Source organism: Lampris incognitus, chromosome 9 (assembly GCF_029633865.1).
Source record: "Lampris incognitus isolate fLamInc1 chromosome 9, fLamInc1.hap2, whole genome shotgun sequence".
NCBI classification, from domain to species: Eukaryota; Metazoa; Chordata; class Actinopteri; order Lampriformes; family Lampridae; genus Lampris; species Lampris incognitus.
Genome location: NC_079219.1, coordinates 33913321 through 33934857, shown reverse-complemented (window position 1 = coordinate 33934857; position 21537 = coordinate 33913321). Strand labels below are relative to the sequence as shown.

The 21537-nt window shown below is 46.2% G+C and overlaps 1 protein-coding gene across 1 annotated transcript in view; it reads right to left on the bottom strand.

Annotated features, from left to right (window-relative positions):
• dnah5 (dynein, axonemal, heavy chain 5) overlaps positions 1 to 21537 on the bottom strand; it is a 274534-nt gene that overhangs the window by 117589 nt on the left and 135408 nt on the right. Inside the window, exon 60 of the mRNA XM_056286379.1 lies at positions 14741 to 14894. Within this exon, the coding sequence (XP_056142354.1) occupies positions 14741 to 14894 (154 nt within the window). The remainder of the gene's footprint in view (positions 1 to 14740; positions 14895 to 21537) is intronic.

Here is a 21537-nt window from a genome sequence, read left to right as displayed (position 1 = left end):
CGAGCCATGGTCCACTCGCCAGCAGCGACAACTCTCCTACATTTCGGAATTCACTACCGACATCCAGCACGTCGCTGGTAAGTCTAACCAGGTAGCTGACTGCCTCTCTAGGGCAGTGATTGGAGCGGTCCACCTAGGCCTGGACTATGCACAGATGGCCGCTGACCAGGCCACGGACCCGAGCATCCTCTGTCTCTGGACCTCCGACACGGGGCTCCGCCTGCAGGATGTTCCTTTCAGCGACACAGGTGTCACCCTCCTGTCTGACGTCTCCACAGGACAGCCCAGGCCCATCGTCCCGGACAGCTGGAGATGCTCCGTGTTTGAAGCTGTGCACGGCCTCTCTCATCCAGGCGGTAAGCCATCTGTGCGCCTGACCTCTGCTAAGTTTGTGTGGGAGGGACTTAAGAGAGACGTGAAAGCGTGGGCCGACTCGTGTGTTGCCTGTCAGCGGGCTAAGATACACCGCCACATTAAGGCGCCCCTGGAACGCTTCGCAGTGCCGGAGAGACGATTTGACCATGTCCACGTCGACCTGGTTGGTCCCCTACCCCCCTCCCATGGGTTCACCTACCTCTTCACTGTGGTGGACAGGACTACGCGCTGGCCTGAAGTTGTTCCCCTGGCATCCACAACGTCTGCTGATGTGGCCCGGGCTTTTATTGGGTCGTGGGTCTCACGTTTCGGTAAGCCTTCCGACCTTTCATCTGACCGTGGGCCACAGTTTACCTCAGAGCTTTGGAATGCTGTGGGTGAGGCTCTGGGCGTCAAGCTTCACCACACTACCGCCTACCACCCTCAGGCGAACGGCCTATGTGAGCGCTTCCACCGGTCCATGAAGGCTGCGCTTCGGGCTACTCTCAAGGACTGCAACTGGGTCGACAAGCTCCCATGAGTCATGCTGGGCCTGCGGACCGCCCCGGAGGAAGACCTACAAGCCTCCTCTGCAGAGCTGGTGTACGGCACGCCGCTGCGAGTCCAAGGCGATTTCATGCCCAACGCAACGCGTCCCTGGTCAGCTGTGGACCAACGAGCCTCCTTGCTGGACGGGGTCAGAGCTTTCACACCCGTCCCTACCGCCCAACACGGTGCTCCGGTGTCACAGGTGCCCCCAGGTCTGCAGTCAGCGGACTACGTATTCATCCGTCACGACGCACACCGCCCCCCTCTGCAACCCCCTTATGACGGCCCCTTCCGCGTCCTGGAACGGGGAACTAAGCACCTGGTGGTGGATTTTGGGGGCACGGCCGAGCATGTTTCAGTGGACCGAGTTAAACCCGCACACCTGGACTTGACGCAGCCGTTGGAGTTAGCCCAACCTCCTCGTCGCGGTCGTCCCCCGGCTCCGCCTCCTCCTCCCGTGGAGGCCCGTGCTGCCTCTTCTGCTCCTCAGGCCGGCCTCCACGGGCCCGCGTCAATGCCTCCCAGAGACACTCCAGCCCCTGTTACCCGGAGCCGCCGTGGACGGCCTGTCGGCCCCCGTGCCTGCCTGACTTCGATTACTAGGGCGAATTCTGGGGGGGCTCATGTGGTGGACACGTATTGGGGATAGAATTCACCCCAGGAACTAAGGGTTAAGTCAGGGTTGCCCTGGCAGGTTAACGCAGGGGTTAAGTTATGGTTGTTCAGCCAGTTTTCTGGTTATTCTTGCCAACTCCGCTCAGTCGAGCTGTGGTTTTGTTGTCTCTCTGATTTACCGCTGATTAAAGAAAGTTGCCTACACGGCTAAAGTGTGAACCTACGGTCTTCTCCGTTCCTTTGGCTCTACACTACCATTTATACGAAACACACACACCTTAAATGGAAAAGCAATCATTAGCCCTCTGCAAGCGTGTAAGGTTTATCAAACCAGATGGTGCTGTACTAACAAAGGACACATACTGCCATACCTTGTTTTACAGTGTGCGTTGTATTAATAGTGGCCGAGGAAGCTTACATGAACAATTACAATTTTTGGCAAGATTTAACCTCATTTAAGCTGTCCAACACTAATTTAAGGGATAGAGATGGGGGGGGGGATCCATGTTACCATTCCTCGGGGGTTTGTCTCAGTACCCTGATCTAAAAAAAAAAAACTTGGGTAAGATGTGCACTTAATTAGTTTGGGGAATCTTCAAGGAAAATATCTTTCCGCATAGAAAGTTTCAAATATTAATGTGTACTTGAGGCATAAGGAGTCAATTAGGGACTCAGGGGATGAGCAAAACTGTAGAAAAGAACCACATGAAAAGTTACTTTAGCTTCTAGCTAAAAGTTCTACAGCAGAATGTGTGGGGACGGCATCATCTGTATTTTTGGATAATTGACAATTAGGATGGAAGGAGCTGTATCTTCCCGAAACTAGGAGCAGGCGCAAATGCAAGCTCAGATACAGGCGCAGACACATATGGGCGAGCTAACTGTATTACATGAGTTATAAGCCGTGAAATTTCCAAACGCAAAAGGGTAAAATTCACCTTGCACTTGAGGAAATTGCCAATCATCCTGCACTTGTGCTTCCGCCTGCTCCGTACCTGTGATGAGAACTACAGTGCCCAGCATGCTGTGTACGTAAGAGGAGGGGCAAGCAACTATATGTTTTAGCGCGGTTCTGTACTGGGGCATTCTGGGGATTGTCCGGGTCGGGGACTGGAAGCAGATGGCTGAATAAAGCACGTTATTAATCGCGACTCCCTTGCCTGTCGTTGATGCACATGACATGATGTCAGAAGATCTTCGAATCCACCTACCTCAATAATCGGGAACGGAGTTGGTCCGGTGAGACGAGGAATGGCAAAATTTAATCCCCCCCGAGGCATTTGATTTCACGCAACCGGCGGCATGGCCGATTTGGATTCAGAGGTTTTCCCAGTTTCGACTAGCAACCAAGCTAAATGCGGAGGACGGTGAGATCCAAGTCAATTCCTTGATATACGCAATAGGGAAAGATGCAGAAGCTATTTTTAATTCATTTACGTTCGAAGAGGCTTCTCATGCTAACGATTATGACAGGGTGGTCAGTAAGTTCAATGAGCATTTCGTACCACGGAGAAATGTAATCCACGAACGTGCATGTTTTCCCCAGCACTCGCAGAGAGCTGGAGAGACTGTCGAGGCCTTTGTGAGGAGTTTATATGAGTTGGCAGAACACTGCAAGTTCGGGGCATTAAAGGAAGTGCACATTCGTGATAGAGTTGTGATCGGAGTTGCTGACCGAGACGTGTCACTGAAGTTGCAGATGAAAGATGAGCTCACGCTAGGAAAAGCGGTGCAAATGGCCCGTCAGTTCGAACTGGTTAAACAGCAAAATGCGGAAGAAATTACAGCTGAACTGAATGCAGTTAGCAAAGCACAGGGTGCCAATACCAACCACGACCGCAGTAACGCTAGCATCCACTACAATAAGGGCAACGGAAACGCACAGCGGCCCAAAACAGCCTGCCCCCGATGTAATCGCGTGCACGGGCAGCAGCGGGAATGCCTTGCACGCAACAGGCGTTGCAGGAAATGCGACAAGCTGGGACATTTTGCTGCCGTATGCAAAACCAGAGACGTGAGGGAGGTCGTTTACCAGGATGATGCGTATGAGGGCGAAGCGGAAAGTGAAAGCCGCCCCTACTTCCTCGGTTGCATAGAGGGGATGGATTTTGAGAAAAAGTGGCAAGTGGAGTTACCGATCTGCGGCAAGTTGGTTGATTTTAAAATCGATACGGGGGCGGACATCACTACCATGTCACAGACTGCATATAGGTCACTGCCTGAACGGCCACAGCTGGTTGAAACATCAATCGACCTGAGAAGCCCAGGGGGAGCACTGCAGTGTGCAGGGAAATTTGTGGCGTGCACGGAGAGACGGGGGAAGATGCACAAAAGTGGGATTTTTGTGATAAAAGGGCCAAATGCCAACAATCTACTGAGTCGCAGAGCTGCATGTGAAATGGGCCTAGTTTTTTGAACGGATCAGGTTAGCGAAGATGTTTTCGGGGACATTGGATTGCTTAATTGTGAACCTGTCATGATTGAGCTTAAGCCCGATATACAGCCTTATGCCCTCAGCACGCCACGCAGGGTCCCTTTCCCTCTCATGCCAAAGGTGGATGACGAGCTGCAACACATGCAGTCCTTGGGGATCATCACAGAAGTGACCGAGCCCACAGAGTGGTGCGCACCCATGGTGCCCGTAGTCAAAAAGAACGGCAAGATACGCATCTGTGTGGACCTAAAGCAGTTAAACCAGGCTGTTAAGCGCGAGCGGTTTATGCTTCCCACGCTGGAGAACATTATGCCCAAGTCAGCAGGGGCAGGGGTTTTTACAACGCTAGATGCATCGTCTGGCTTCCGGCAAATTCCGCTGGATCCCAGATGTGTAAAACTAACCACTTTCATTACTCCGAGAGGCCGGTTCTGTTTCCAGCGGCTCCCGTTCGGCATCACATCGGCCCCGGAGATCTTCCAGAGGAAAATGTGCATTCTGCTGAGAGACCGCAAGGGCACGGTCGTCGTCATGGATGACATACTCGTGTATGGCAAGGACCAAGACGAGCACAATAGAAACTTGGAGGCGGTACTGCAGACAATCAAAACATCGGGGCTGAAGCTCAACCAGGAGAAATGCCGCTTCAGCAGAAGTGAGTTGCAATATTTCGGGCACATCATCAGCAAAGACGGCATCAAACCTGATCCAGGCAAGGTGAAGGCCATCTCAGACATGCAGAGCCCTGAGAATGTCCCTCAGGTGAGACAGTGGCTGGGTATGGTAAATTATCTGGGGAGGTTTCTACCCGAACTGTCATCAGTGCTAGACCCGGTGAGTGAGCTGCTGAAGAAAGACGCAGAGTGGCAGTGGGGGGAGCCCCAACAGCAAGCCTTCACCAAGGTAAAAGCGATGTTGTCTTCCACTCCTGCCCTGGCATACTATAATGTAGCACGGCCCACCATTGTGAGCACGGACGCTAGTAGTTACGGGCTGGGGGCAGCACTGTTGCAGGTTCAGGGGAACAAAGTTCAGCCTGTTGCCTTCTGCTCCAGAACTCTCACAGATACAGAGAAGAGATACTCTCAGTTAGAGGGGGAATGCCTTGCAGGGGTGTGGGCCTGTGAGCGGTTTTCCCGTTATCTGTTGGGCTTAGCTGAGTTTAGCTTACAGACAGACCACACGCCCCTGGCCCCCCTCATTAATGCTTATGATCTGGACAAAGTGCCGCCGAGATGCCAGCGGCTTCTAATTCGTCTAATGCGTTTTAACCCCAGAGCAGTGTATGTTCCGGGTTCACAGCTGGTGGTGGCCAACGCCCTTTCCAGGAACCCACTCCAGCATGGCCGCGGGGCAGACACAGACGGGGATATGCGTGCGCGTGTCGAAGCTGTGATCGAAACCAAACCGGTGTCGAGCACGAAGCTGGACATGTTAAAGCAGGCCACGCGTCAGAACGACACAATGCAGAGGGTGATCGGGTACACCAGAGAGGGATGGCCGAGGCACGTGCCCTTTTATCTGCATGGCTACCACGCTGCGAGGGCATCGCTGTCCGAGGCAGACGGGCTGCTCCTGTACCAAGACAGGATTGTAATTCCCCCCGTGTATCAGGAAGACATCCTACACAGGATTCACGAAGGGCACCAAGGCCTTACAAAGTGTCGTGAAAGAGCCAGGATGTCTGTCTGGTGGCCCAGCATCGGATCGGACATTTACCGGAAAGTTACACAGTGCACATTCTGCCAAATCAATAAGCCCTCACGGTACAAAGAGCCCCTACGTACAACACCACTGCCGCCCGGCCCATGGCACAAGATTGGGGCAGACCTTTGCGAGCAGGATGGAAAAAGCTACCTGGTGGTGGTTGATTATTATTCCAGGGACATTGAGATCGCCCAGCTACGGACCACCTCCAGTCTACAGGTGATTGAGCAGCTGAAAGGTATGTTCGCACGATGGGGCGTCCCTGGGGAACGCATTAGTGACAATGCCACACAGTTTACGTCAGCCGAATTTAGGCAGTTTTGTAGGAACTATGATTTCCACCACACAACCTGCAGCCCCCACTTCCCCCAGGCAAATGGAGCTGCCGAAAGGGCCGTCGGGACAGCCAAAATAATTTTGCGGCAGCCTGACCCTCACCTAGCGTTGATGTGCTACCGCGCCACACCAACTGCTGCCACAGGTGCGAGCCCCGCGCAGCTCATGACCAGCCGCCAGATCCGGATCAACATGCCTGTGCTTGAGAAGAAACTCCAGCCACAGCTCTTCGACCACAAGGAGGTGGAGAAGAATGACAGAAGGGCAAAAGAGGCTTATAAGTTTTTCTTCGACAGGAGACACTCTGCACGTGCCCTAACCGAACTGCACTCAAGTGAGAGGGTACGAGTCAAACTAGACGGGCAAAAGGGGTGGAACATGCCCGCAGTCGTGGTGAATCCCTCAGGGGAACCACACTCCTACACGGTGCGTACGGAAGACGGGGCTGTCTTCAGATGGAACCGCAGGCACCTGCAATCCGTGCCTGCCCCTGTAACTGTTGCAACCCAACCAGCCAGAGACAGCAATGACTTGCAGCAGGAACAACTCAGCCCACCGGTCGCCACCTCATCAGGCACTCCCACGGAGCCGGACGTGCCAGCAAGGCGCTCTGGGTTCACCATCACCTCCAGTGGCAGAGTTGTAAAACCCCCAAAGCGGTATGATGTTTAGATACTGAGTGAGCAATTGGGCAGAATAATCCCCACACTCAGTCGAAGGGCTGGGCAGTCTACCCCACCCTTCAGGTTAATTTTTGAATTTTGAAGTGCATGTCTTCATTGTTAGTTGGTTATGCTGTTAATTAGCAAATTGCTAATATGGTATTGCTGTTGCTATGTTTTATAATCTAGCAATGTTATTGTTTCCATTGGAACATACATGTTCTTTAAAAGGAGGGAGATGTGATAAGAACTACAGTGCCCAGCATGCTGTGTACGTAAGAGGAGGGGGAAGCAACTATATGTTTTGCGTGGTTCTGTACTGGGGCATTCTGGGGATTGTCCGGGTCGGGGACTGGAAGCAGATGGCTGAATAAAGCACGTTATTAATCGCGACTCCCTTGCCTGTCGTTTATGCACATGACAGTACCCCTAACAAAAATAGAGCTTTATGAGTTTAAAAGCTACCCCTATCCTCAAAACGGATAAGGAACTTTATGACAGTTTGGATAGAGACAACTCATAAAAGCTGTGGATTCATGAGAGGATGCAAATTCCCCACCACATGCTCACACCACAGTATAACCTCCATATCCCGGTCTCCAATATTTGTGTTCCCTAGCATTCCCGTCCTCTACCCTGTAAGTACCATCTACTGAAACTCTCTATCAATCATTTTAATCTGAGCAGTTGCTCTCGAATCATGCATGTGTTCAGATTTGTCTACTCAGGTTAAAATAAGGGTGTGGGGTTACTGCATACTCTCACCTTTCTCATCCATTTTATGTCCTGCGTTACCAAGCCGCTGAGTGGGAATATGTTGCTCATTCGGTATGAAAAGTAATCCAGCAAGCAAAATGTTTATTTATAGTATAGCACTTTTAAAAACACACAGTTAAAAAGTGCTTTACACTCCATTCACAAAATACGAATAAATACATAAAATAAATTGAATGAATTGGCATCGGGAGTAACAGACCAAGCTAAAAAGGAAACAAAACAGAAGTGAGGGGTGAGGATCTATAAAAAGGCTTGCCTGAAAAGATGGGTTTTTAGAAGCCACTTAAACCAGTCCAAAGATTCAGAGAATCTAATGGAATGGGGGAGATTAATCCGGAGGCTTGGGGCTAAAACTGCAAAGGCGCGGTCACCTTTTGTTTTGCAGTTGCAGCGAGGAATGGATAAAAGACCGAGGTTCGAGGATCGGAGTGGTCGGGAAGTGGAATGAGAAATGAGAAGATCAGAAATATAACTGGGGGCAAGATCACGCAGTGCTTTAAATGTACAATAATAAAAAAAGTACTATAATTGTCATTATCATTTTTCCCCTTATATTCTTTATTAAAGCCCTTCTAAAACTGAGGCTTCAAGGGCATCCGGGTAGCGTAGCGGTCTATTCCATTGCCTACCAACATGGGGATCGCCGGTTCAAATCCCCATGTTACCTACGGCTTGGTCAGGCGTCCCTACAGACACAATTGGCCATGTCTGCGGGTAGGAAGCTGGATGTGGGTATGTGTCCTGGTCACTGCACTAGCCCCTCCTCTGGTCGGTGGGGATACCTGTTTGGGGGGAGGGGGAACTGGGGGGGAATAGCGTGAAACTCCTCACTGTCAGGTGAAAAGAAGCAGCTGGTGACTCCACATGTATCGGAGGAGGCATGTGGTAGTCTGCAGCCCTCCGCCTCGGCAGAGAAGGTGAAGCAGGACCCCTTGGAAGAGTGGGGTAATTGGCTGGATTCAATTGGGGAGAAAAATTAGGAAAAATAAAAAAATGAAAACTGAAGTTTCAGGTGGAGGTAAGGTTTTTTTAGAACCCATCACACACACACACAAAAAAGGTCTGACTTAGAGTTGTATATACAACTAATTATATATTAATGGTGTAGACAGTAAAGCTAAGATGAAAAAAAATGCTGCTGATATGTGAATCAGCCTCTCCTTCAACAGTTTCAATTCCGCAGTATTTTTCTCTTTCTGCCCCTTCATCTTTCTAATCCCATAACCTTCATAACCTTATCTCTACCAGCACCTCCCCATTATAGCTTCTTCAAAAATGTGCACATCATTCCCCCATTACTTCACCATGCTCCCAGTCCTCTGTGACATCTGTAATCCAGCCCACAGAGAACTGGGGCAGAGGAAGAAAGATGGGCAAGAAGGGGCGAGAGAGAGAGAGAAGAGAGAGAGAGAGAGAGAGAGAGAGAGAGAGAGAGAGAGAGAGAGAGAGAGAGAGAGAGAGAGAGAGAGAATGTGTCATGGTGTCATACTTGAAAACACCATTTCCCTGAAAACAACCTGCATTGTTACTCTGATAACACAAACAACCTCTATCTCTTTTCTTTTTGTTTTTTTTTTTGTGTGCGCATCATACACACACACACACACACACACACACACACACACACACACACACACACACACACACACCTTACCTGCACAAACAAACAGCACCACTGTCTCCTGATGGTCACTAGCTATTCTCTCTTGCTTGTTTTGTGGTCAGAAGGGGGGCAGAGGTAAGGAGAGGGGGAGGAAAGAATGGATATCCAAGATAAAGAACAAAAAAGAAAAAAGAAAGGGGAGGAAAGAAAGTGATCAGAGAGGAAGGGAAGCGCAAAAAAGAGGAAAGGAGGACTGGGTGGGTACAGGGTGATTGAGGGGTAGGCAAGAAGAGCTGAGAAGCGGTAGGAAAGGGAGAAAGAGGAATAGAAAGAGCAAGAGGTGAAGGAGGAGTGAGAAACAGTCTTCAGTGTGGGGAGAAAGGAGGGACTGAGTGGTGCTGACTGGCTTTGGCCTGCTTATCTTCAAGTCAGTGTTAACGCTGTAATGTTAACGTCAATGAAAGAGAAACGCCAGCATAATACAATACCATGGCATATTTCTATTGTCGTCCTTGAAAGGAGGAGTGAGAGAAGGAGGACTGGGAGAATGAGGAGGAGAGAAAGGAAGAAAAAGAAATAATGTCCCCCCCCCCCCAAATAAAAAGATGAGAGAGAGGGCAGGCAAAGGGAGAGAAAGCAGATAGCAAGGACAATAGTGAGAGAGGGAGGTGGAATACAGGAGGAAAAGTAAAAGAAGAGAGGAGCAGGAAGACAATATTAAAGGAAAACACCCACAGTTTTCAATGATACTGGGGCTACAGCACCAAGGGAGCAGGCAGGAAACAGTCAGAAACACAGGCAATAGGTCTCACCAGGCAATGCAGAACAGACAGGTTTGAAGATATGGGTGGGAACAGACTAGGTGAGCACACAAGAACAATCTGGCTCTGATGGCGGGGAAAGGACTGATGGATATACTGCAGGGAGGTCATTAGTGGAAAATGGGACAGCTGGTGGTGAAAAGGGTAACGGCAGACCTGGGCTGGACTAGGTGCTGAGGCTGGGACTGGTGTTGCTAATGCTAGGAGCCGAACTGGTGTTGACATCACTAGAAAGGGACGTAGCGGTGACAGTCTGTCAATGAGAAAACTACACTTGATTTCTAGTTTGCTAATACTTCCTTTGGGCTACGTTGAAATAAGCTACATTGTATAAGGAAACGTGAATAACAATGTTATATATCAGAATCAGGATACTTTATTAATGCCCGAGGGGATTTGAGTCCTATCACAGACACTCACGCTCTAGTAAAGAAAAACTAACAAGATAAAAGACAACAAGAAAATAGGAATAATAAAATAGCAATAAATAGAAATAGAAGATAAAATTGGAAATTGAAATAAGAATAAAATATGTAACATATGTGCACCATGCTCCAGCATATAACACACAATCTATACTGTATTACTGCAGCATGAAACAAACAGCACAAAAAACACCGACAGGGTAAAACAAGTGGAAGAGCCAGTCTAATGACTATTGACTCAGCGTGTCTGACACTGAGGGAGGAGTTGTAAAGTTTGATGGCCACAGGCAGGAATGACCTCCTGTGGCACTCTGTAGTGCATTTCCGCCGAATGAGTCTATCACTAAAAATACTCCTGTGACCGACCAGCAAATCATGGAGTGGGTGGGAGACATTGTCTATGATGGCACATAACTTCAACGGCATCCTCCTCTCAGAAACTGCCACCAGAGTCCATCTCCACCCCCACAACGTCACCAGCCTTGCGAATGGATCAGTTTATTGAGCCTGCTTGCATCCACTACCCTCAACCTGCAGCCCCAACACACAACAGCAAACAGGAGAGCACTGGCCACCACAGACTCATACCACATCCTAAGCATTGTCTGGCAGATGTTGAAGGACATCAGCCTCCTCAAAAAATAGAGTCGACTCTGTCCCTTCTTGTAGAGGACATCACTGTTCTTAGCCCAGTCCATTTTATTGTTTATATACACCCCCAGGTATTTGTACTATTCCATAGCGTCCACACTAGGGATCAGCAGATTATTGGTATGGCCGATTATCGGCTTAGATATTCATAATTTTTCATATTATCATTATCACCATATTTTTATCGGCCAGCCAATTAAAAAAAAGTCCACTCCACACCATGCGTGCCTCCGACGCAGGCTTCACTCTCCTGAAGCACAGCATGATACTCACTCCAACACAAACACAGAAGAGAAGCATCGAGGAGTCGGACCACTTTTCTAAGGTAGGAGGAGCATGCCAGATGCCATAAAACCCACTCAGTTGGTAAGAATAGCATGCCATAATGTTAGTTACAAAACTCACTCCGTAACGTTAGTTTTTCCGTCTCTCCCCCTCCCACACACACAAACCAAAGGCCATAATGTCAGTCTAACGTGAACTTGACATCAGGTTGTCAATTCAAACAGAGAACACAATTTCCACTGCTGTGCTTAACCTTCAAATGTAACTTGGATAAAAGAAAAAGGCTAATGTGTGATATTGTAGCTACATACAGAGTGTTATTGTCAGTGTTGTGCATGAACGCAGTAAAAGAGCGGCAGTCAGTAAACTTGGTATCATGCACAACATATTTTGATGTCATATAAAAATCCCAATTCCAATGAAGTTGGGATGTTGTGTAAAACGTGAATAAAAACAGAATACAATGATTTGCAAATCATTTTCGACCTATATTCAATTGAATACACTACAAAGACAAGATATTTAATGTTCAAACTGATAAACTTTATTGTTTTTTACAAATATTCACTCATTTTGAATTTGATGCCTGCAACACGTTCCAAAGAAGCTGGGACAGGGGCATGTTTACCACTGTGTTACATCACCTTTCCTTTTAACAACACTCAATAAGCGTTTGGGAACTGAGGACACTCATTGTTGAAGCTGGTAGAGTTTTAACTTGCACTTGTAGACGTAGCGACGAACTGTGTTAACTGACAATGGTTTTCCCAAGTGTTCCTGAGCCCACGTGGTAATATCCTTTACAGAATGATATCGGTTTTTAATGCAGTGCCGCCTGAGGGATTGAAGGTCACAGGCATTCAGAGTTGGTTTTCGGCCTTGCCGCTTACGTGCAGAGATTTCTCCAGATTCTGTGAATCATTTGATGATATTATGGACTGTAGATGATGAAATCCCTAAATTCCTTGCAATTGTATGTTGAGAAACGTTGTTCTTAAACTGTTGGACTATTTGCTCACGCAGTTATTCACAAAGTGGTGAACCTCGCCCCATCCTTGCTTTTGAATGACTGAGCCTTTTTGGGATGCTCCTTTTATACCCAATTATGACATTCACCTGTTTCCAATTAACCTGTTCACCTGTGGAATGTTCCAAACAGGTGGTTTTTGAGCATTCTTCAACTTTCCCAGTCTTTTGTTGCCCCTGTCCAAGCTTTTTTGGAACATGTTGCAGGCATCAAATTCAAAATGAGTGATTATTTGCAAAAAACAATAAAGTTTATCAGTTTGAACATTAAATATCTGGTCTTTGTAGTGTATTCAATTGAATATAGGTCGAAAAGGATTTGCAAATCATTGTATTCTGTTTTTATTTACGTTTTACACAACGTCCTAACTTCATTGGAATTGGGGTTTGTACAACATCGTTAATCCCAGACGACAAGGTCGGGTGGTAATGGTGAAATCCTATTAGTGACACATTGTTACTTATGCACATGGCAGTGACTGCAGGCTGGGGATGGATGGGTAGGTGGAGGCTCTTAAAGCTCAGGGGAGCTCATTTAAAACAAAAAGAAAGAAATGAACGTGAACTTAGTGTAACATTCAAAATAATGAACATGAAGTGAACTAGTTCATGTCAATCTCCATAACATTAGTTTTCCCTCTTTCTCCCCCTCCCACACACACACACACATACCAAAGAGCATAACATCGGTCCAAGATTAACTCGACAACAGAGAACACAGTTTTCACTGCTGTGATTAACCCTCAAATGTAACTAGGCTAAAAAAAAGAAGCTAACGTGTGATATTTTAGTTACGTACAGAGAACATACAGAGGGCAGTACATACAGAGGGCAGATTCCATGGCTAAGAAGCTGCTAGGAAACAATGTTATTCATTTTTGGAAAGAAGTGAGTTCTCAACAACTGTAAAGAATCTCTACCATGCACTGTTGATAGTATCTCTGGTACAGACATTATTGCTGAGTTATGGCAACAACATTACAGTACCTTATTCAACTGTGTCCAAAGTGATCTGTATAAGGTGGACAATATTGAGAGTGATGATTAAATGGTGATCATGTCACATGAGGTGTACCAAGCCACAAACAAGCTGTTTGATAACAAAGCAAGTGGTTTAGATCATATTACTGCTGAGCACCTTAAATATGTCAGTCCGAGGATAGCTCCTCTCCTTGCTATTGGATTCAACAGATCTATTCATAGCCAAAGCTTCAATTCATAATTCCACTTTAATACGATAAAATATTTACTTCAAGTATGTGTGGTTTTCTGATTAAACTAGAGTGTAGGGAAATGTAAAGAAAGAGGAAATGGGAGAGTATCCAACATAGCAGACTGTCTGGGGACTCCAGCAAAGAAATGTACAACGCTGATGCTTGACCTTGAGGCTACCACTCATTTTTCTCAAGGGCCAGAGAAAGATGCGCTTTCTAACTGTTTCGATTTTGATTCATCAAAACCAATCTCGGGAAAAATAAAAAATAAATGAATAAACAGAGAAATGTTTTCTTGCATGTGCTTGGACTCAGATGGCTGGCGAGAGATTGAGCTGCTCATGTATGAAACAGAGGCCATTTTGTTGTCACATTCTCTGAGTCTGTGCTGCCATTGTCTAAGAGAATCCTCACAAAGTCACTAGAGATATTTAAATTGTTCTATTGATATTTTCTTTACTCAAGGAAAATTTGACAGCCATCAATTTCACTCACAAATGAGCAAATGGGGATAACTGAGGTTTCTGCTGAACAAAACAATATACCACCGCAACTCCCTGAGTCTGCGCTGTGCCCTCGCTCCACAGTGACTTTACTTTTCACAACTGTACTTGGTTGAAGGTTCAAACTGGGACAATGATGTAGATGTGGAAAGTCATTTAACAACACAATGAATAATTTTGACAACAAAAATATTCAATCGCAAAGAGGGGGTGATCTAAAATTATCTTTTTAGCGTTTGATTTTTAGCTGCTCAAACTAATACACATATGTGCGGTTTGTGTATATCTATCCAGCTGTCCTATGTTCAAGTCAAGTTTGTAAAATTTAGTCTCGGACGGTTTTACATTCACACCCTGAAAAGCTGATAGATATAGTAGATTACAACGGGGGAAAAAAACCCTCCATCCTTAGACCCTCGGTTTGGATGAGGAAAAACTGCAGAAAACGAATCCCTTCAAAAAAAAAAAAAAAAGAATTAGGGGAAACCTCAGGTAGGGCCAAGTTGTCTTGGACAGATGGGTGTGCAATAATTGCCAAATGCAAACCATGCCAGCATTGGATAGATGCATTACAGATGAAAGCATTGAGCACCATTGTCCTCGAAAATTAATAATTCTGAAAGTGTGAAGAGCAGTAGTTTTATTACATGCATCTTCTTGTGCATACTGTTGCATGAAACGTTGCGTGTGTGCATGCATGAGTGTGTGTGTGTGTGTGTGTGTGTGTGTGTGTGTGTGTGTGTGTGTGTGTGTGTGTGTGTGTGTGTGTGAGCCTAACCTCTCCAGAAGACAGGACGTTGTTCATGTACTCGAGGAAGGACTCATCTTTGATCTCGTTGTCAGTAAAGATGAAGCTAATGCCCTTGCCGTGCTGGCCAGCCGTCCTATACAGTCCCTTAAGGTCCTCCATCAGATTGGCTGTGTTGTAGGAGCTAGCAAGGAGGCAAAGAATAGAAAATTACATACACAAGAGTGTTATCTTCTTTTTTTTTTCCTGCAGACACTTTCATTACAACTTCTTAATTCACTTCCTTGTTTTTCAAATATAAAATGTCTCCTGAAACTTGGAGCCCTGTGTTAGTCTGTGTTAGTCGTTTATATTCTTAGACGAAGATTGTTCTTAGAGCTTTGGGTGTCTAGAAAAGCACTATATAAATGTAATGATTATGATTATTATTATCATTATTCTGTGATGGACTGGCGGCCGGTCCAGGGTGTCTCCCTGCCTGCCACCCAATGACTGCTGGGATAGGCTCCAGCATCCCGCAACCCCAATTGGGATAAGCGGCTTGGATAATGGATGGATTATTATTATTATTATTATTATTAGATGGGCGTCTGGGTAGCGTAATGGTCTATTCTGTTGCCTACCAACACAGGGATTGCCAGTTCGAATCCCTGTGTTACCTCCGGCTTGGTCGGGGGTCCCTACAGACACAATTGGCCGTGTCTGCGGGTGGGAAGCCGGATGTGGGTATGTGTCCTGGTCACTGCACTAGCGCCTCCTCTGGTCGGTTGGGGCGCCCGTGGAACTGGGGGAGAATAGCGTGATTCTCCCATGTGCTACATCCCCCTGGTGAAACTCCTCACTGTCAGGTGAAAAGAATCAGCTGGCGACTCCACATTTATTGGAGGAGACATGTGGTAGTCTGCAGCCCTCCCTGGATCGGCAGAGGGGGTGGGGCAGCGACCGGGACGGCTCGGAAGAGTGGGGTAATTGGCCAAGTACAATTGGGGGGAAAAAGAGGAAAAATCCCAAAAAAAAAAAGATTGTACTTAGACAAAAATTACAGATTTAATGAATAAGTGTGCTATAAGCAAGGTCGCAGTTTGCCTGACTTAATGACAACAACAGGGATTGTGATGAGATGCTGTGGAATCTACAAGGCCAGCAGTGACTCACAACATCAGGACTCTTGACATTTGGACCGGATAACTGCCCGTCTGAGGGATCAAACATATAATTGTGTGGTCACTCTTACTGGACATCCATCCAAATGTCCCACAGATGAATTGTGCGCTAAATTGCAGAGTTCAATTCCCTGCAGATGAACTGCGCTAAAGTAAGATAGTATCCTCCATTTGGGAAACAATGTTGTCACTTCCACAATAATATAATATGATACACCTGCGTAACGATCATCAATCTGAAAATGAAGCTCACAATGTAACATCAAGAATCTCGGGAATCTTAAAATATATTAAAAAAAATGTTCATAAATAGCACCATTACCTTGGATCACAGCGTATGTATTTCTCCTGGGAATTTCTCCATGAGAATCAGGTTTCAAATTATTCTCCAAATGGATATATCGTGTTGCAACAAAAAAATGTAAGAGGGAAAAAACAAACTATACCCAATAAAAATCCTTGTGTGGAGACGTAACATTGTGTGACTTTTGTGCGTGTTTGTGTATAGATAGAGGTGGCACATCTATTTTTCGAGTTGGTAGGGGCTGGGGCTGCTTTTAGAAGTGAGAGTGGTGGAGAAAGTGTGAAAAGTGTCTCTGTTTTGCCTGAGAGACAAGACAGAAGCATGCAGTGTGTGTGTGTGTGTGTGTGTGTGTGTGCTAAAATTGAGAGAGACAAGAAGAAAGTTAGCATGAGACAAACCGAGTGAAAAGGGGGGAGGCACTTGTGATGAAAAATAACAGAGGTGAGAGACGCACACTGAATGCATCCAAATAAGGTAGCGTTAGCAAGAGAGCGATTAAGCTCAGCATACGAGATTATGATCAAGCTTTCCATTAAAGGGGTGAGGGAGGGGATGCTGGAGAGGTTGGGGGAGTAACAGTCAGGTTGATTGTGCATGAGCAACGGAGACACAGGCAAAGCTGCATACACAACCAGTACATGTAAATGTGTGCGAGATAAAAGAAAGAAAATAGTGAGCCAAGGAGGAAAATGATGGAGGGAAAAAGCAAAAGGGAGACAGAAGGTAGACAACCACAAAAGCTTTCTCCAGAGAGGCCTGTAAGGCCCAGAGGAGAAACACAAGGCTCATTCATATTTATACCATAAACCAGAATCTGTTAGAGGAAACAAGTGATGGGAAATATGACCACCATAACTGCGCAAGGGGAATGAGACAGAAACAGGTTGAGTGAGAGAAGGCAGACAGAGAGAGAGAGGAGAGAAAAAAGAGAAAGCGAGAGAAAAAGAGACAGAACAAGGAGAAGCAGACAAAGAGACTGACAGATGAGCTAAGGAAAATAACAACTTGGTAGCTGAAGATATGGAATTTCTTGTCATGAAATATTAACTGTATTGGACGGAGGACGATCTCCAGGGAGGAAATTGCTGTTTTTTTCAGCCAGAGGTCTGAGCAGAGATGGACAGAGGTGGAAAGAGAGCCCCCTATTAAATGGCAATATTATCAGAATCAGAATCATCTTTATTGGCCAAGTATGTTTGCTCGTCCATGGAATTTGACTCTCTATGTACTAACACAGAATAACAACAAAGCAATCTTCAGGAATATGTACAAGGAATGACTAAACCGTTTCTGTGAACTGTAAACAGGAAACGAAAATGAGGAGTGCAATAAGTGCTGAGGTAATGGTTAAAAAAGTTACTTTATATAGATATAGTTGGTGGATTTTCTTCTTTTTTTATGTACAGTATACAGCCTGTTCAAATAGACAGTGGTGAGTGAAATATATTCCATTCCCGAACTACTTATCCTGCTCTCAGGGTCACGGGGATGCTGAAGCCTATCCCAGCAGTCACTGGGCGGCAGGCGGGGAGACACCCTGAACAGGCCGCCAGACTGTCACACAGGGCCGACATACATACACACACACACCTAGGGACAATTTAGTATGGCCGATTCACCTGACCTATATGTCTTTGGACTGTGGGAGGAAACCGGAGCCCCCGGAGGAAACCGACACAGACATGGGGAGAACATGCAAACTCCACACAAGATGACCCAGGACGACCCCCAAAGGTTGGAGTACCCCGGGGCTCGAACCCAGGACCTTCTTACTGTGAGGCGACTGCGCTAACCTCTGCGCCACCATGCCGCCGATGAAATATATTGCACATTTGTATTTTAGACTAAAATTAATATATATGATTTGGAGGTACAGTGGGTATTACATGGTTCCGGGGTTTATTGTACAGAGCCACAGTGAGTTAACTGTTCATAAGTGTGACAGCGGGGGGGGGGGACTATTACTGTGTCTGGTGGTTTTGGTGTACAGTGTTTTGTAGCACCTGCCAGAGGGGACAAGCTGGAAAAGGTTGTCCAGGGTGAGAGGGATCTGCAGTGATTACCCCTTTTTCTTTTCCTGGGTATCCATTTTTCCAGTCATCAGAGTGTATTACTTATACACGCTGATGGCAGCTCCTGAATCATCGTGAATGTCCACTAACAAATCAGAAGAAGATTGACAACCGGCCCATTCCAAAGGGAATGGGAATATTCTAATTCAAATCAAAAAGGTCATATCTAGCTTGTATTCTATTTGAGGCATGCTGTGGGTGGGAATGTAGAGGAACCATCACCTGGCTTTCATGTCAGGTGTTGGAAGTCTATCAAATAGCACAACCAGAATAACACATATTAGATAATGTACTTAATCTAGGGAGGACATTACATATACACATGGTAATGGGCAAACAACACAACTTGCTGCCAGCATAATATGACCAGCATAAATGTCAATGCTGTGCGCACTGCAGAACATGAGAATGGTAACGCAGTAGTGAGAAGCCACTGGGCAGTAAAAAAGATGATAATCGCACATAATGTGATAATAATTGATACAATGCACAATAATGTATTGATGTTAATTTGCTTAAGCCAATGTTAAACGCTGAAATGCTCAGTATTGTGGGTGGGGCAGAAGAGGGATTGCAAGTTGAACTGCTTAGATCTCAGTCCATGGACACCAGTGTGTGCATTGCTTACATGCTTTAAACATTGCACTGACATATGCCCTACAGGGCAGGGTTGGTTTACAAAAAAATGCTACACCAAAAGAGCCAAGGAAATCTAGAGAAGTCAAACAAGGACAATATTAAAAGTACAAAACAAAGCAGAAATATCCTCGGTATGTATCCCGCTTTTGTTTTGATCTTTGTTGCTTTGTCCTTTCATGCCGTGTTGTTTCTGGGTATATTGTGTCTGCTCCTTTGTCCTTATTTGGTTTCTTGTGACGTCACACTGATAGACAACCTTCTCTTCCCTGCCAACAAACAGCCCTGCAGACAGGGTGAACACACTGCTGAGATGTTGGCACCTTTATGACACCAAGCAACTGACACCCAGCAACACATTGTCTGTGCAGCTGTGCTGAAAGTATTTTTCATAACCCCTGTCTATCTTGGACTTTAGCACCCCCCCCCCAAGTTTACAGCTAGAAAAACCAAAGCAGATCCATGGCTGAATGAATCTTTATGCACAGTTAGGAGGGACTGCCGGATGATGAGCACAGATGGATCAAAGACACCCTCCAGGTCTCCTATGAATTATACAAAGAACTTTTACTAAATTATCAATCCTCTGTCAAGCGTGCAAAAGCAAATTACCTTTCTAACATCATTCCCAAGAGCAGCCATAAATCCAGCCTCCTGTTCGGCACCATTAACAACGTAGTTAAACCCTCTGCTAGCGCCAATATAACCCCCCCCCTCCATCAGCTGTGTGGAGTTCAAAGATTTTTTTCTGAATAAAATACAGGGGGGGGGACTTCCAGTGGAGTGACGAGTGGGTAGGCAGAAGATTTTAGAACTCCCTGCTAATTGTTCAATAATTCAATAAAACAACAGTGATTTTGTATCTACATGGCCCATTTTGTTCAGTTGGGAACAAATAATGCTTCTGGCAGCGTACTTTTTTACTACTACGTCTTTTTGAGTACTACATTATAACTACGCACTACACGTGTTAAGGATGCTAACACGATGGCTAACACCAACCAAGTTAACTCCAGCACCTGGGACAATACTGTTGTCAGAGCTATTGAATCACTTCGAGATGATATTGTCATGGGCGTGTGATCTGGGTCATCGGGGCTCGCACGACCCCATCCCGATTGGTGTTTCAGTTCACCTGCGCCCGTTTGCCTGAGTGACCCTGATTGCCCGGCTTCACTCACCTGTTCTCTTCTCCGATTGGCTGTAATAGACACTTTGGGAATGTCTTTGAGGTCCAAAATTGCATTGATACAGACTGAACTGCATGGCGACTTAGCGGCAGTCAGATCCAATTCTTGGGCTGTTTAGCCACGTGACAGAACTGGAAAAAGGGGCAAATCACTGGTCGGATGAGACTTACATTCCTGAAGTGCAAGCTACAAAGTCTCGCTATACAGGTGACTTTCCTATCCAATAAGTGTGAGGATTTAGACGGGAGGTTTTGCAGGAACAATTTGAGAATTGGTGGCACAGTGGTTAGTTAGCACAGCCACCTCACAGCAAGAAGGCCCCTGGTTCGAGTTATGGGGTAGTCCAACCTTGGTGGGTCAAGTAGGACATTATGCAACATGCAAGACAAGTGGGTCCACTTCTCTACAATGACCAAAGATTTATACTATTCTCAGACTACACCGTTTGTGTTGCCAAGAAGAGAGCGGCATAAATTTGATGAGGCCAAGAAACAGTTCCAAGATCGTCAGGGGGTAAAATATGGCCTTCTTGTCCCTGCGCGATTTAGGATTACACACAATAGCAACCAGTTGTGTTCAATACTCCCAAAGAAGCAATAAACTTATCCGGAGTGATATCCTGGTCATCTGTTCAGCTCATGTTGGTTCGATGTTATTAACCACTCACGGTAAAGTACTATGGCAATATTATTGATGTTAGCTTCCCGGGCTAACAAATAGCTATGCTAGCTGACCGACTATGGACTAGCTCTGATTGCTAATGCTAGCATTACCTATGCACCAAAGCAAATACTTGACTTTTCTTTTCCTACTAGCGTTATTTGTGGGTAAACAAGGGCAAAGGGTGATCGTTACATCGATATGGACATTTTTATTTACTCGATGATTATTGTATTTGTTTATTATTTGATTAATTGTATCTTATCATCCGTCAGCCAGACTACCCTCTGCCACTCATCCTTCAGTGTTGGTCCGTGGACGTCACTGCCAGCTGTTTCCAGCTTCCGCCTTCATGAGAGGCGGCTTCTACAATTCTACAAATATTATATACGGTCTTAGGAACTGCTCTATCACACCCTTAAAATCAGTGGACGGACTGACAACCTCGGAAGACCAAAAGCAGATTCTGGCAAGGTGGACTGAACAGTTTGAAATCCTACTTAACCAGCACTTGCCAACCAACCAATCCATCCTGGAAGAGCTGCCAATTTGTTCGCCCATCCCAGATCTTGACCACTCACCAACTTTTCAAGAAGTACTTGCAGCCATCAACTCCCTCAAGAACAATAAGGCCCCTGGCAGTGATGGTGTCTCAGCAGAACTCCTAAAACATGGAGGATACTTGTGCACCAGAATGATCTATCAGTAAATCCTGCAGGTCCAGGACCAGGAGATTGTCCCTCAACAATGGAGGGATGCTAAAATTGTCAGCCTGTATAAAAAACAGGGGTGACAACACCAT